A 14,549-nucleotide genomic window follows, 5' to 3' on the forward strand; every position below is an offset into this window, starting at 1 on the left:
GAGCATCGCCGCCCAAGGGAAGAGCACGTGCAAAGGCCCAGAGGCATGGCACGTTTGGATGCTGACAGGTGTCCCCTGTCCGTAAGAGTTGACACAGGTGTGGGGAAGGGGAGCCCTGAGGTCATGGGGTGGTCAGGGTTTTGGCCAGCTGTGCAGTTGCTGGGCTGGTACCTGGGTTGAGTGTTTGGAAACAAAGAAGAAACAGGCCCAGATTTGCATCATGGAAAATCTGAGCTTTGAGCCAAGTGTGGAGGGGAGGGGGATGGGCAGCTGGACGGGAGGGGCCGATGGCGAGGAGGACCCTGGCTGGGGTTCTCCAGAGACCATGGGGGCGCAGGTCTTGCGGAGTGTGACTCTCAGACAGGGAGGCCCAGGGTCCTTCTGTGCAGGCGCTGGGCTCTCCTTGGCCTGCTGGCTTGGGAGCAGTGAAGAAGGAAAGCCGCTCACCAGGAAAAGTCCAGATTCCTCAGTGCGTCCTGCCCCAGAGTCCAGTGTGGAGGCCTGCTCTGGCCTCCTGGCCTCCCACCCACCGCCTCCCTCCCCCAGGCCCCAGCACGGCCAGACGCCGTCCACCAGCGGTGCCGAGAGCCCTTTATCAGATAATAAATAAGGCGGCTGGAGCCGTCCGTGTCAACATCTTGGCGGGCGTCGCAGGGCATTGTAGGGGGGGGCTGCCTGCCATGGCCTCCGAGTGGTCGTCGAGGGCCGGCCACCCCCACCCCGGCTCCGGCAGGACTGTGGGGCTCGGCCAGCCCCCTCCCCTTTGGGGCTGCTTCAGCCTCTGCCGAAGTGCACGCGAGAGGAAGGGCGGACGGGGACCCCTGGTGCCTCAGCCACACAGCCTCGGGTGCCCCTGGCCTCTTGGCCTCCGTTAGTCAAATGGGGGTCCACTTGGGGGCTGGGACCCCGAGGCCTGGCCGTCCTCCGTCTGTCCACACGGCCTGGAGGATGGCAGCCGGAGCCGCCACGAGCCGTCCACGGTTTGCAGCAGAGGAAAGAGCGAGAAGCTATAAAGCCGTCCTCCCGTCCCCGGAGACAGCGGCGGCTGCGTCTGGTGGCAGAATGGTCTGTGTCTGATGATGTTGACAACAGCAACTGTGCTCTTCTAAGAAATGTCCTTATTTGGTCAAATAAAACGTTGGCACCCTGCATTGCTTACCCCAAAGAACCATTTTCCCTTCTTGAGAAGCACGTTCCAGTTTTCAGCTGAGCACCTTAGGGAATTTGCACCCGTTTTTCAGTGGGCAGTCTTTGGTGGAAGCCCCGGCGCCCCTGGAAGCCCTCAGGTCCCGCCCAGCTGCACGCAGTGCCCCGGGCTGCGCTGCTGGGGTGACACTGGGGCAGGTGACTGGCGGAGGTTCGGGTGAGGCGGCACCAGGGCCCGAGGGCACAAACGTGCACCCCGGGCTGGGCGCCGAATACGCTCTTGGCTAAATGCAACAAGACTCGGAAAAGCAGGGTGAGCCATGGCCGCAGCTGTCACCGACCGCGGCTGGGTGCCTGACGACCTGGGGGTGGGGTCCCCTCGGAGGAGCCCTGCCAGGGGTCGCTGGGTGCTTTGGACCTCCGGCTCTGTGCCTGCAGAGAAGTGTTAGGGCTCTCAGCGGGTGGGGGGAAGGGAAACCGACCGAAGGGACCCAGGTGTCTCCCCTTCTTCCGCGCCCTGGACGCTCAGTGTCTCGGCTTCGGTGACAGGGCCCTCTCCCTGCCTCAAGGCACCCAGGACGGACCCGCGGGGGCTCAGGGTACACTTCCGGGGGCCAGGGGAGTGGCAGGATCCAGGGTCCCTGCTTCAGCTGGGAGGTGGTGGGAATGGAGCGTGCGGTCAGGCAGCACACACCCAGCGGCCCTTCTATGTGTCCTGTCCTTGCAATAGTGGCCGGGCTGCCCACGCCGCCAGGCTCCCCAGCTCATCCGGTTGTTTATGACCAGCCGGGCGGAGCCGAGGGGTGAGCTTGCGGGAGGAAGAGCTGCAGGAAGGGGGCTGCCGGCGGCTATATTAAGGCTCTGGGTCCTGACAGCTTCCGGCCCTGAAGGGGCACTGGGGAAAAGGTTTAAATTAGCAGCAACACCCATGCCCAGAGGTAGGGCGCCTGGCCTCCCTCATCCTGGGCACGACACATTTAAAAAATGACAAAAACAGGGAGGAGGTCACTGCTTCCTTCCCTCTTCGTCAACCCTCCCCCCTTCCTGTCGAGGACCCCTCTTCACGGGCCGGACGCCTGGGGCCGGGGCATCCAATCCCTCCTCCTCTCTGTGGGGACCCCACCTGGCCAACAGAGGACACCTCCAGGAAGCCTCCTTGAGTCGGGTAGTGCAGAATGCTGCTTCCATCCCCAGAGACCTCCAGGCCCGGACCAGCTGCACACGCCTGTGGATCCCAGACCTGACCCTAGGCACGTGGCATCCTCCTCGACCTACGGATGGGGAAACCGAGGCTCCAACAGAAGCCCTGGGCTCCCAAGTGGTAGCGCAGCTGTATGAGGATGCTGCGCTGTCCCTCCCTGCCCAGGCCCTGTCATGCTGCCACGTAGTCCTCGAGGGTGCTCTGTGGCCTCCTACCGTCTCCTGCCTCTCGTCTCCCTCACTCTGGGGCCCGTTACCCTCTCCCGGAGCCTGGGGTGCCCGAGGACGGGCTGGGCAGGAGGACAGACGTGTGCCCCCAGTAGCTGCTCAGGGCTGGGCAGGCAGAGGAGGGCACTGCCACCTGGTTCCCTCAGAGTAACGATCTGGGTCTCCCACTCGGGGACTCCCACCCCGGCAGGGTGGGAGGAGGCTCCACAAGCAGGTGGGAAGGGGCACGGCCCTGCCCCCGCCAGATGGCTGCTCACCTGCTCCCTGTGAGCGGTCTCCCGGGAACGGCAGCCTGGAGCCTGTGGGCATGGAGACGAGATGGCAGCAAGCTCCCCGCGCCCCGTGACAGAGGTGTGATGTCCCGGTTGAGCCCCGTCCCCTCGGCACGTCTGCCCACGGGCACAACCCTGCAGGTGCGACTCCGTTCCCACCTCTCCTGCCCAGCCTGCTTTCTGAAAGTGCTGTGACTCGCTGGACAGACTGCACCCCGGGGGTCTTCCTCTGCAGCCTGGCCCTGGCCACAGGGCTCCCAATGTGGCTCTGCAGGGACCCGGGTGCTAGCCTCCATGCAGGCTCCCGGGCCCTGAGAGTCTGTGTTTAACGGGCCCATCGGGTCACCTAGATCTGGGCGGCCTTGCTGAAGCCCTCCGTGTAGCGGGGTGGGGATCCTGACTCACAGACGGGGGCCGAGGCACCAAGGCTACTTTCTGGGGACATTCAGAAGATGAGAGGCGGCAGCACCCGGCCTGCTGCCTGCCTGCCTGCTGACTTGCAGGGGGAGCACAAGACCTACATAATGGGGACACGGGCTCCCAGTGCCCCAAACCTCGTCTTGGTCCCTGTCCCCTCCTCGCCAGCCGGCGCAGCCATACGAGGCAGGGCGGCGCCTCAAACTCCAGTCCACCTGACCCTGGAGTGAGGACTTCTCCACGTGTGGCCCCCCAGGCTGACCCCGTGTCCCTCCCCCATGCGGGCAGGCGACCTCGAAGGCACTGTGCTTAAGGGTCTCCTGGTCGACTTGGAGCGGCCAGCGAGGTCCAGCAGACCAACGCGTGGAGACAAGTTTCTGAACGAACAGACAGCCTGAGTGAGCACCAGACGGGGAGTCGACCCGGCCAGCGAGAACTGGGCTGGAAACCCCACAGGCGTTTGGGAAAAGGAAATGCAAAATCAAAGTCTTTATTTTACATTTTTTCTCATGGCATCATTTGTCTTTGATAAAAAAAAAAAAAAAAAAACAAACAGACAAGATCAGGTGTAAATCGCGCAGCTTGACCTCGAGGTGCCAGCTCAGGACGGGCGGACGGTCCGGAAGCTGGCGCAGGGGGACCACCGTTCTCCAGTGTGAAAGACGAGCCAGGGCAGCACACGCGGGCGCCCACAGCTGGCTCACTGGACTCACTGGCGAGACTCAGCCACTGAACAGAAGCCAGGGTGTGGCCCTTGGGCACAGCGTGCCCCACTCCCTTCCCTACCGCCTCCCCAGCACCAAGCTAGTGGTAGTCTTCCCGCTCCCTTGGGCAGCGCTGTCTCTAGCCAGCGCGACCCACTAAGTTATCACCCCACTCCGTGAGGGGAGGGCTTCCACGGGGGCAACAAACGAAGCTGGGCTGACCGCAGGTGAGCCAGGACATGTGGTCACCCTGCCCCTGGCCCTGACAGTGCCTTTGGGGTCAGCACGGGGGCCCCAGGTCCTTTACTTTGCCTGTCAGAAACTGTCACAATACACAGATTCAGTCAGAATGAGGACCCTTACTGCCCCCTCTGGGAAAACCATCCAAATAAATATACAAGTAGATGATGACTAGGGTGTGAGTGGCTTGCTCTTGGGCTGGCATCCTGGTACAGTGCACAACCTGAACATCTGTCCCTGGCAGTCCCTCACTCATAGGAGGGAAAGTTCTCTGTGCCGTGGCTCTATCCATCAGATGTGAGAAAGGGACAGATCCTGAGGCTTGAGGAGGTCCCGTGTCTGGCTACTCCCCTCATTCATGTTGCTGGCCTGACCTCGGCCGTTTCGTTTGTGATCCTGGTTTTATGACAGGAAGTTAGGTTTTTTTCCCAGCTTCTGCAACATGTAAACATGGCGATGGCAAATGTTGACAAGTGAACTCAAGTTGGCGGTGGGCGCTCCAGGTCAGCCTTGGCTGGAGTGGCCCGGTCAGAGCCTGGCACAGCATTTGGGGGGAGTCTCCTGCTGTCTGCGGTGAGGGCTCAGGCTCTTCTCATTAGCCTTCTTCATGCTCTGGGGCCTGACTGCTGTCTGTACAGAAGCCTCCCCCCCCACCATGGCAAAGGACGCCCAGCGCCTCGAGGTCCCTCGAAGTCCCACTGGCCCGTCTCTTCTGGTGGGTGGGCCTGGTGGTCTCTCTCTGCTGTGTGCTGGAGCCGAACAGGCAGCGAGATGGGTCTGGTGGGTGCCTAAGGACCTAGGCCAAGGCCAGTGCACACCAGGCCTCCTGGCGCAGGGTCCTGCCGAGGCCAGCCTGGGGGCCCAGGGCTGCGGAGGGGAAGGCAAAGTCCTCGGGCTCGAATTTGAACTCCAAGTGGCTGGGGGCCAGGGGGTCATCCGCCTGGCCGGAGGTCTGCAGGGAGAGCATGGGGATGCATGGGAATGCAGGAATGGCCAGTTGGCCTCGCTTGGGGTAAGGGGACCTCGGGACCAGGCCATTTGCCTTAAGGGGCCTCCTCAGGCCCTGGAATTGTGGGGGACTCCTTGAGATTTGGCAGGATGACACATGTGGGGCTCAAAGCCCAGCGTCTGCCACACGTCAGCTGCTGGTACCAATGACCACTTGTGTGCCCAGCTCTGAGCTCCTGGGAGAGGCCCTTGGGGGCCGTGATGGGGGTCTGACCTGGTCGGGGAGTCAGGGTTCCCTGAGGAGATACCCAGGGGTCAGCTCTGGGCACCCCACTCCGCCCTACCTCCCTTACCTGGGAGGTGACGCTGGACCCGGGGCATGAAGGGGATGCCAGGCTTGGTTTGGGTTTCAAAGTAGCCGCTGGGCTCTCAGGGTCTGGGACCGAGGGCGGCGAGGCTGTGCTGTTCCCTGAGCATCCTGGAAGGTGGGGCATTTACAGAAGCCGTCAGATCGAGCTGTACCGGTCACTTAACGAGAGGGCCTGGGTGTGGCATCCTCAGCCTGCCCTCCTGCCCCTCAGCTGGGTGGGCCCTCACCACCCGCCCCCCCGCCCAGACCAGACGAGACCAGGGCAGAATCAGGGGTGTTTGCACTTTAGGAGGACAGTGCTTGAGCCGAACATGTAACTGTCTAATGGTGGAATTTGAGACACTCGAAGTGACTCCACGGGGCGAGGGCTGACTGGGCTCCCTCCCGGCATCCCGACGGGCCCTGGCTCCACGCACCTGAGGAGCTCTTGGTCTTCACAACGTTCTTGGGTTTCCGTTTCCGTGTCTGGATGCTTTCCTTCTTCATTGCCAGGGGCCGTGGCACCTGGCAGGGGCAGGCAGGGGTGGGCAGGGGCGGGTGGCTGGTCCCGTCCCTGCTCACCCCTGGGCCCCTTGCATGGCCACGTGCCCTAATGTCAGCCCTGCGGAGCTGGCCCCTCCAGGAGCCGAGTGTGTCCTCAGAGCCCCGTCTGGGGAGCTGCTGGCCCTGGCGTGGCCCCTTCCTCCAGGCAGGGCGGGCAGGAGCCGGTCCAGGCCAGGCCCCCGCAGAGCTGTAGGGGCCGGGAGGGCATTGGGGGCAGACAGCATACCAGGGGGCCTAGTCCCTGTCCCAGGCTGAGCCTCAGTGCGCCCGTCAGTACCCGGCAGTCCGTGGGGGCCACGCGGGAAACACACCGCCCCCTCTGCGCCCCGCCCCCGCTCACCCCGTGCAGCTTCATGTAGAGCCCACAGGCGTTGCACACCGGCTCGCCCTCCGCGTTGCGCCGCCACAGCGTGGTGGTGGTCGTGTGGCAGTTGGTGCAGCAGAGACCGGCACGGCGGGACGAGGACTGTGGATGGGGGCAGGGAGGCCAGTGTAACCGGGGGCTGCCCTGGGCTCCACCACCCGGAGGGGCTGTGAGCGGGACTCAGGACTGACCGGCAGCCAGGCCCGGGACCACGCGGGGCTGGCGAGAAGGTGTTCGGGGCGCTGAGGTCCTGAGGTCTGCCCCTGACAGGGACCGCCTGCATTCCCTGGAGCCGTGACTCCACGCACCTCGAACCCTGGGACGGGTCACTTCACCTCTCTGGGCCTCAGTTTCCCCCCAGTAAAGAGGGGGTGAGAACAGACCCACCTGTTGTGGGGTCAGGACCCCATGAAGAACCCAACACGAAAAGGCAACTGCTTTTCTGGTGCTCTCTCTTTCTCGGCCAATGCTGGGCCTTCACCCCAGGCTGCTAGGATGGAGCACAACCCCGTGGGGCCCCAGGGTGCCCCCTTGGAGCTCGGGCCCCAGGGTAAGCATGCAGGGCACCTGCCTTCCAAGACGGGATCTAGAGCACGTGCTCAGCTCAACCACTCTCGGGTGGGGGGCGGGGGAGTGGGGGTGGGCTGACCTACCCGCACCTCCCTCCTACTGCTGTGTCAAAGCAAGACTGGACCCATCCAGAACCTTCCTGAGGCCCTGACATTCCTGAGGCCTACCTCCTTCCCACGTCTCCCTGCAGGACTGACCCCCAATTCTGTAGGTCTCATCTGACCAGGGACCCCAAACCTCTCCGCACTTGGGAGCCTGGCAAGGCCCAGACAGCACCAGCTCCAGGGATCCTGTGAGAGTGGGTCATTTGGGGCTCAGGAATCTGGATCTAAGAAGGCCTGGGAAGGGGCTCTGCCAAGCTGGCGGGCTGGGGTGGGCCTGACACAGGGGCTCTCCTACCCCCTCAGGATTCCATGAGCTGCCAGAGCCCAGCCCGCCCCCCGCCCCGGCCCTCAGGTGCCCGTGAACCTGATCAACCCTTTCCCCCACTTGCTCTGAGCCCCTGGACCACAGCGATGTGATGCAGGGTCTCCGACCCGTTCTCCCCATGGCACCGGTGTCAGACCGGGCCACATCTGATCCAGTGTTTCAGTGGCACCCTGGGGCACCAGGACAGACGCCCATGAGGACCCCATATCAAAATCGTCCCCTGGATGTGTTCTCCAGTCCAGGACGGAGCCGGGGGGCAATCAAAAGTGAGGGGGCCGAATGCAACCACAAAAGCGATGTGTCCTCGGCTAGGAGTGGCAGACAAGGGACCAGGCTCAGCTTCGCCATCTTTCAACCGTCTCTAGGACCCTTCCATCTGCAGTGGCTGAGCGTGGCCAGCCTTGCCAACCATCTCCTGCCCACCCCTCTCCTCCAGGCTGTGGTCAGCTGGTCGAGGGTACAGGCCTGCCCCTGGGAATGGCCCGGGAGGGAGAGCGGGAGCCGGTCTCCAGCCCTCTGCCCAGCCATCCCCAAGAAAATCCAAGATATGAAAATACCTCCTTGCCCTCCCCCCCTTCCAGGTGCGGAGGCTGCCACAGGCTACAGAGAATTCTGCGCTGTTTAACGGAAGGCTTGGCGTCCAGTCTCCAGCCAGGACTCTGCCCCAGGCCCCAGGATGAGCCGCTAGATGTGAACTTCAGACAAGCAACGAGTACTCTGAACCAGTGTGCCTCCAAGCAATATTTGGGACATAGTTACACTAAAATGCTAGTTGCTGTTTATCTGAAATTCCCATTTAATTGAGTGTCTGGTATTTTATCTGGTGAGGTCCCCACCTCCTGCTGCGCCTTCGCTCTCCCCTTCCAGCTGGGACCCTCAGGCACTTCTACCAAATCTTTGCTCCCTTAGAGCTCGTACTGCCATCCCACCTTCCAGAAAAACCGCACCACTGTTGAAAGATGGGACTGCCATGCCTCTCACCTCCTTGGGCCATCAGCCCCTCCTCACTAAGTCCTTCCCGCGGGAACACTCGAGTGGCCGGGGCGCAAACACGCCCACGCGAGCCTCGAACCCAGTGCTCGTTTTCGGTGGCACTTGCGAGCGCACACTCAGGCTCGCCCCCCCACAAATGTCCCCCACAGTTCCCGTGCGTCTCAGATGGGGAGCCACGGGCACGCAGCCTCCCCAGACACAGGCGTGGAGGCAAAGGTGGGGCCCGTGCTGTGTGTGCGCCTGGAAAGCAGCCCCAGGAGCTCACGGACGTCACTCTGTACCCTGCAAGCGCGAGGGAAAAATCGGGAACCCGGATTAGGAGTGAATTACTTTTCAGTGGACATAAATAAAAATTAAGAAAATGGAAAACAATTTCAAAGTGTTTGCTCATTCATATTTTCCTCCTCTCGTCAGGCTGCACGGTACAGATGGGACACAGAGGCCAGAGGCGCTGGGCGGGCAGAGCCGCCTCCCTCAGCTGAGCACACGTCAGGGACACGTCCCCGGTGCCGTCCCTCCCCGCCTGTCCTTCCCCACCGCCTGGACAAGCAGCCCGGCCTGGCTGCACCCGCTCTCAGGGCCCCCTCATGGCCAGGCCTCCTCTGGCTGAGTTTTGTTTTTCCTTTTTGGTCTGTCCTTTTCAAAAGAAGTTAAACTTCAAAGCCCGCCTGCGCAGCAGAGCTGCCCTGAGCTCTAGGCCCTGCACGCGCCCAGACTCAAGTGAAGAATTCGGGGCAGTGGGCAGTGCGGAGCCAGGGGCGGGGCTGGCGCTGCGCAGCTTGCAGGGCTGAGGCGGGCACGCACAGAGAAAAACACTTTGGAAAGTAAGCACCTCGGCTCCCAAAAAGCAGCAGAAAATGGCCCGATTTTGAGTGGGTCCTCCCAGGCTCTTGGAAAAGGATACGTCGTGGACACTTAACCTGATACCACGTGTGTCCCCTGCTGTTCAAGGGCGAACCTGCCAGGGCGAGTCTACGAGGCGGGCCATGCAGGAAGGAAAACCCAGCGTCCTCGTCAAGGTCTGGATTTGCTTGGTGAAGGCTGCCGGGCCCCACGCGGCACTGGCCACTTCCCGGAGCGTCCCCTGGCCTTGGCCGTGGGGCTCGGACATGCGGGGGGGGGGCGGTGTGAGGGGCTCTAGAGCACCTGGCTACGCATGCACACGCGCAGCGGTCTGCAGAACCACAACTGCCTACTCGTCCACACTGACAGAAGCCTCAGGTCGACGGCTCTGGCCTGGGACGAAGGATGCACGCGGGATGCAAAAGGGCAGAACGGATATGAGCTCCTGCTGGGAGGGGGACGCGTGCCTATTACTGACGAGCTTCTAGAACTTTCTTAGTCATTTAAAAGGACATTAGGACAGTTGTCTCCCGGGGCATCAGTTCCGGCCACACGTGAGGGAGAGTGAGGCACTGCTGGGGGGCAGGTCTGGGGCCACTGGCCAGTCCCCCCATGGCTGGGAGCCCTGTGGGCCGGGCTCTGGTCCCAGCACTCTCCGAGAACCTCTGAGTTTCCGCATGAGCCTGGCCCTGCCGGACCAGCCACAGGGAAGCGGTGGGGCCACCCTCCCTGAGTGCCAGGCAGGAGCCCAGCTCCTCTGACAGGAGCCCGTCGGAGGAAACTCTCACGGGAGAGCTCAAGGGCAGACGGGAGAAGGATGGCCACGTGAACACCCCCCGGACCCCAGTGCCACTTGGCATACACCTCCCAGGCATGTTCCGCACTCAGATCGGCCTGGGCCTGGACACGGGGGTGACCGGGCTGTGCACCCTCCGAGGCCTGCCGCCTTGGGGAGACAGGCGGGCCACAAAGGGATTCTTCGCCCCAGGAAGCTTCCTTAAAGTTCAATATTCTTTGTCCCCCAGACCAGGGAGCACAGACCTGACCAGGCCAGATGCCATGTCCTCAGCCAGTCCACAGAGCTGGCCAAGGCCTAAGTGTCCTGCCTCATTTAATCTTTACAACACGGCAGGGGGACAGTGTGTGCAGGGGCCACGGGGCCAGGAGCCCCCGGACAGGGCCAGCAGGCTCCTGGTGAGCACGAGGCAGACGGTCCTGCTCAGAAGCCGGGGCCCACTGTGCGCCCTCCGAGTGTCTCTGAGCCCTGGGGGTCATCATCTGGCTGTTGTGAAGGTAAATGCCTCAGTGCCTAGATGGTGGCCTGTCTGCTCACCCCCCAGGGCAGGAATTTCTGCTGGGAGGTGAGCCCTGTGAGGGGTGGGGGGCAAAGGCAGGGAGGCCCCACACCTGTTCCCGTTTACCAGTGTGTCAGCAGGGGGAAGAGTGGATGGAGCACGGAGGGGCCGGCCTGCGGCTGGGGCTGCCGCCCCCCAGGACACTCCTGCTGCTAGCCTCAGTCTCCCTCTCAGGGAGGGCCACATCAGACACCAAGGCCCTGCAGCACATGTCGGGGTGGGGGGCGTGATCACAGGGACAGAGGTGAAAGTGAGGGGGTGACACGGATTCTGAGGCAGCCCCTTCCAGGAGGCACAGCGTGGGTGGAGGGAAGTTGGGGGGCCTGCAGAGCCCCAAACACCAGGCTAGATCGGGGGCGAAAAACAGTGGTTTCCCCCAAACTGCCTGAGTCAGCCCTGCTTCCTGCCTGCCTAGTCTGGGGCCTTGGAGGGTCGGGGGCTCCCATAGCCCAGTAAAGGTGGGCTCCTGAGGACCACGCAGCCCGGGGCTGGGGGGCGGGGGGACCAGCCCCCCACCCCACCCCCACTGGTCCCAGGCACCAGAACTGGCCGGAACCAGCTGACTGGCCCTGACAGGGCTCCTACCAGCACTAGACTAGAAGGGAGGCAGCCCCAGACACAGCCATGCCCAGAGCTCGGACCCTGGAGCCACTAGGGCCTCCTTAACTTTAGATAGCTCGCAAACAAAGGCAGCCCCTGCCACTTAGCAAACTCCTTGAACATCCGAGTTTGCCTGTGGGATGGTGTAGGATAAAGTAGCTTTCAACCTTTACGCAGCTTCTGGGGACTCTGCCCTCCCTGTTCGGGGCAAAAGTCGAGTTCCCAGTCCTCCACTCTGCACCAGCCACACACCAGAAAAAACCAAAAGTGAAAACAAGTTCGGTGCCTTGAACAACCATAGACCCGGTCTCAGCCCCAACTGCCTGGTATCGGGTGGAAAGTGCTCCCCAAGAGGCAGGGCCCCAAAGCCCCCTTCTGTGTAGGATTTCTACGTCCTCCAACAAAGCAGCCACCTAGCAGCCACCCTCCCTGCCAGACCCATGCCTGGGCCAAGACACCCTGTGCCCCTGCCACCCCAGGAGCCCCAGGGCTGAGCCCCGGCAGGCCGGCTGCGACCCGGGGCGTGCAACCTTAAGCTCAGGGGCCCTTCGGTCCCTTTCTGTGGAGCAGCGGGGCAGCTCCTGTCGTGGGGCCTGGGCCTCAGCTCCCCGCTGTTGGAGCAACCGGCTGCCCCCTGTTCCTCACCTCCTGGCCCTGCCCTGCCACCCCACCCAGGGTTGCTTGCGCGGGGACTCCGGCCAGGCCGCACACTCACCAGGCGCTTCTGCGGGCGCACGAGTGGCCGGTTGACGCCATTCATCTTGTGGTAGAGGCCACAAGCATTGCACAGGTAGTGGCCAGTGCCGTCGCGACGCCACAGGGGTGTGGACAGGGCCCCACAGTTGACACACTCGCGACCCTCGCCGGGGAGCTCTTCCAAGAAGTCCGACACTGCGGGGACGGGCAGCTCGTGGGCCGAGGCTCCCGCTTCCCCCGAACCCGCAGCATCTGTTGCATTTGCCTTGTTTTGTGTGCACCCTGAATTTATTTTATTTTAAAGTTTATCGTATCTAATTTTATTTTAAATCTTAACTTTACATACAATAAAGTTGGTGGCAGATTAAAAAAAAACTGGTTAGGGTTGCCTTTGTAGGGTGGGGGAAGGTTAATAAATCAAACCCCAGGGTGCACAGCAGGGAACCGGGTGGAACTTCCATCCCCTGGGGAGGCAGGATCCTCAGCATTGGCAGAGGGAGGCGGCCAAGGGCCTTGTTCTCTGCAACACGGGACATTCACAAGGGGCCGTGGTGGTGAGGCCGAGAGGATGGGGATGTCCTACAGGGGCTACGGTGCCTGTACGTCAACTGCGCTGTGGGGGTGACCACGATCCTCGCCAGAGCAACAGCGAGGTGGGGCCTCGCCGCCCACTTGGGGGCCCACGAGGGGCGGGGGGACGGCAGAGGCACTGGGCCAGGCACCCTATGGGGGCGGGGTGGGGATCAATCTTCGTGGGGCTGCGCTGGACTCTGGCGGAGGGGAGCCCGCTTCCTGCGCGGGGGAGCCAGCGGGGCCCAGAGGCTGCTGGAAAGTGGGCCAGCGAGGCCTCCTCCAGCGGGGTAGGACCTGGTCCCTACGGGCAGCAAACACAGGCCAGGCACGGCCGCAGCGGTGAGAAAGTGTCTGGCTGCGGGCTACTCACAAACCGGGTGGAGCAAATCTCTGCCTTCCAGACCCAGAATCCGATTATCCAAATTTATACCCCAGGGGGAGCAACTGAAACCAGGTCACAAATTAGAATACGTAAACATTCTAGAACAGAGATGAATGTGGCGGCTTACATAAATAATCCGGTATTTTGAATTTTATAAAAATCACTTCCCAAAACTTTCCGTAAGAGCATTTACGAGGTAGGCTCTAAATTGGCATGATCCAGAATGTGGGGCTCAGATGAATGAAAGGTAGAAACACTTTCTTACTAACGTGTAAAATAGTTCAGGACCCATGTTTTTCATCCCAAGGAGGGTGAGCTTGTGGCAGACATCTATTCTGCCCCGGGTTTACTTGTCCCCGCACTTCTGGACCTGGCCGGGAAGCATTCGTAGGGTGCGGGTTTGCGCCAGCACCCCAGTCTCGCACTCACCGAAGGTGGCTCTGCGCCCGGGGAAGCCAGCCGGGTGGCTCTGTAGGCCGTGCAGGACGCTGCCGTCGAAGGGTCCGGATGTCCAGGACGGGGCCACCTCGCTGCTCACGTAGGCCGGGTAGGCGGTGGGGTACGGCGCGCTCACTGGCCGGCGGAGCGGGGCCGAGTACTGCTCGCGGGCCAGCAGCGCGCCCTGGTAGGCGCCACCGTCCGGGGTCCCTGCGCTGCCACCGCCGCCGGGCCCTGCGGGGCTGTGCGGGAAGGGGAAGGCGGTGGGTGCGGCCGGCTGAGCGGCCGGCGGGTGCGGGCTGCCGGAGCCGAAGGCTGAGGAGTCTGCTGCCGCCGCCTGCGCCCAGCCGGGGTGCGCGGCCAGCCCCGGGGCCTGCGGTCCCGGCTCACACGCCGGCAGGTAGGGCAGCATGGAGGGGACGCGCGCGGGCGGCACGAACACCGGGGAGCCGGCGCTTGGCGCGTGCAGAAACGCGCCGGAGTCCGCGTAGGCGGCCTGGCCGGGGCTCGGGGCCAGCGCCAGGCTCTGGTACATCTTCCCCCGCGCGGCCTTGACCTGCAGAGAAGAGGGACGGGCGTCGAGTTCGCGGCTGCTGCGCACCCCGGGCGGCGCCCGCGTTCGTGCCGCGCTCCCCGCTCCCCGGCCGGCCGCGGGGTCAGACGGCGGGGCACGGGTGGCCCCGAGCTGCCGGCGGGACAGCCCCGGCGCAGCTGCAGCGCCGAGCTCACCTCCTCCACTGCCGGGCCTCGGAGCTTCCCGGGGTGGGCTCGGCAGGGGCCGAGAGGGAGCGGCCGCACGCCCGCGGGGCCTGGGCGCAGGGGCCCCGCCGCGCTGCGAGCGGGCGCCAGGCCGGGCCGGGGCTGTCCCGCGGAGGGCGCGGCGGTCTCGGCGGGCCGGCGACAAGCGGGCTGGAGACTGGGAGCCCGGGGCCGCGCGGTGCCGCAGGGAATCCCGGGCGCCCCGCCGCCCCTCCGCGCCGCCCCGGCCAGCCCCGCTGCCCCTCCCTCCCTCCCTCCCTCCCTCCCTCCCTCTCCTCTCCTCTCCTCTCTTCTCCTCCCCTCCCCTCCCCGCCTGCGGGGTCAGCGCTGGGGCTGCGGCCGCTGCGCCACGTGACCCGAGCAGGCCCGGCTCCCCGGGCTCGGCGGGAAAGGGGTCGGGACGAGGTGCGCGGGGCGCGGGACACCCAGCGCTCCGTACTGGCTGAAGCGGGCAGGAGGGACCGGCCGGGGCTCGGTGG

General features: G+C 63.7%; 1 protein-coding gene across 1 annotated transcript; it reads right to left on the reverse strand.

The window, feature by feature from the left end:
* Nucleotides 1-4,873: 4,873 nt before the first annotated feature.
* GATA5 (GATA binding protein 5) lies at nt 4,874-14,254 on the reverse strand. The gene is made up of 7 exons (XM_027622449.1): nt 14,041-14,254; nt 13,303-13,867; nt 11,938-12,113; nt 6,409-6,534; nt 5,942-6,029; nt 5,509-5,633; nt 4,874-5,159 (listed from the first exon to the last, which is right to left on the reverse strand). The coding sequence occupies exons 2-7, from the start codon at nt 13,844-13,846 to the stop codon at nt 5,004-5,006; spliced, it is 1,215 nt and encodes a 404-aa protein (XP_027478250.1). The 5' UTR covers nt 13,847-13,867; nt 14,041-14,254; the 3' UTR covers nt 4,874-5,003.
* Between the last annotated feature and the right edge of the window lie 295 nt (nt 14,255-14,549).

The sequence above is a fragment of the Zalophus californianus genome, chromosome 8, assembly GCF_009762305.2.
Source record: "Zalophus californianus isolate mZalCal1 chromosome 8, mZalCal1.pri.v2, whole genome shotgun sequence".
NCBI lineage: Eukaryota > Metazoa > Chordata > Mammalia > Carnivora > Otariidae > Zalophus > Zalophus californianus.

Excerpts from the sequence above, each read along its gene's own strand:
- GATA5 (XM_027622449.1), bottom strand. The coding sequence starts at position 13,846 with ATGTACCAGAGCCTGGCGCTGGCCCCGAGCCCCGGCCAGGCCGCCTAC. Across the intron at positions 12,114-13,302 it reads CGGGCGCAGAGCCACCTTCG|TGTCGGACTTCTTGGAAGAG; the intron begins GTGAGTGCGAGA and ends CCGTCCCCGCAG. Across the intron at positions 6,030-6,408 it reads TCTACATGAAGCTGCACGGG|GTGCCACGGCCCCTGGCAAT; the intron begins GTGAGCGGGGGC and ends TGCCCCTGCCAG.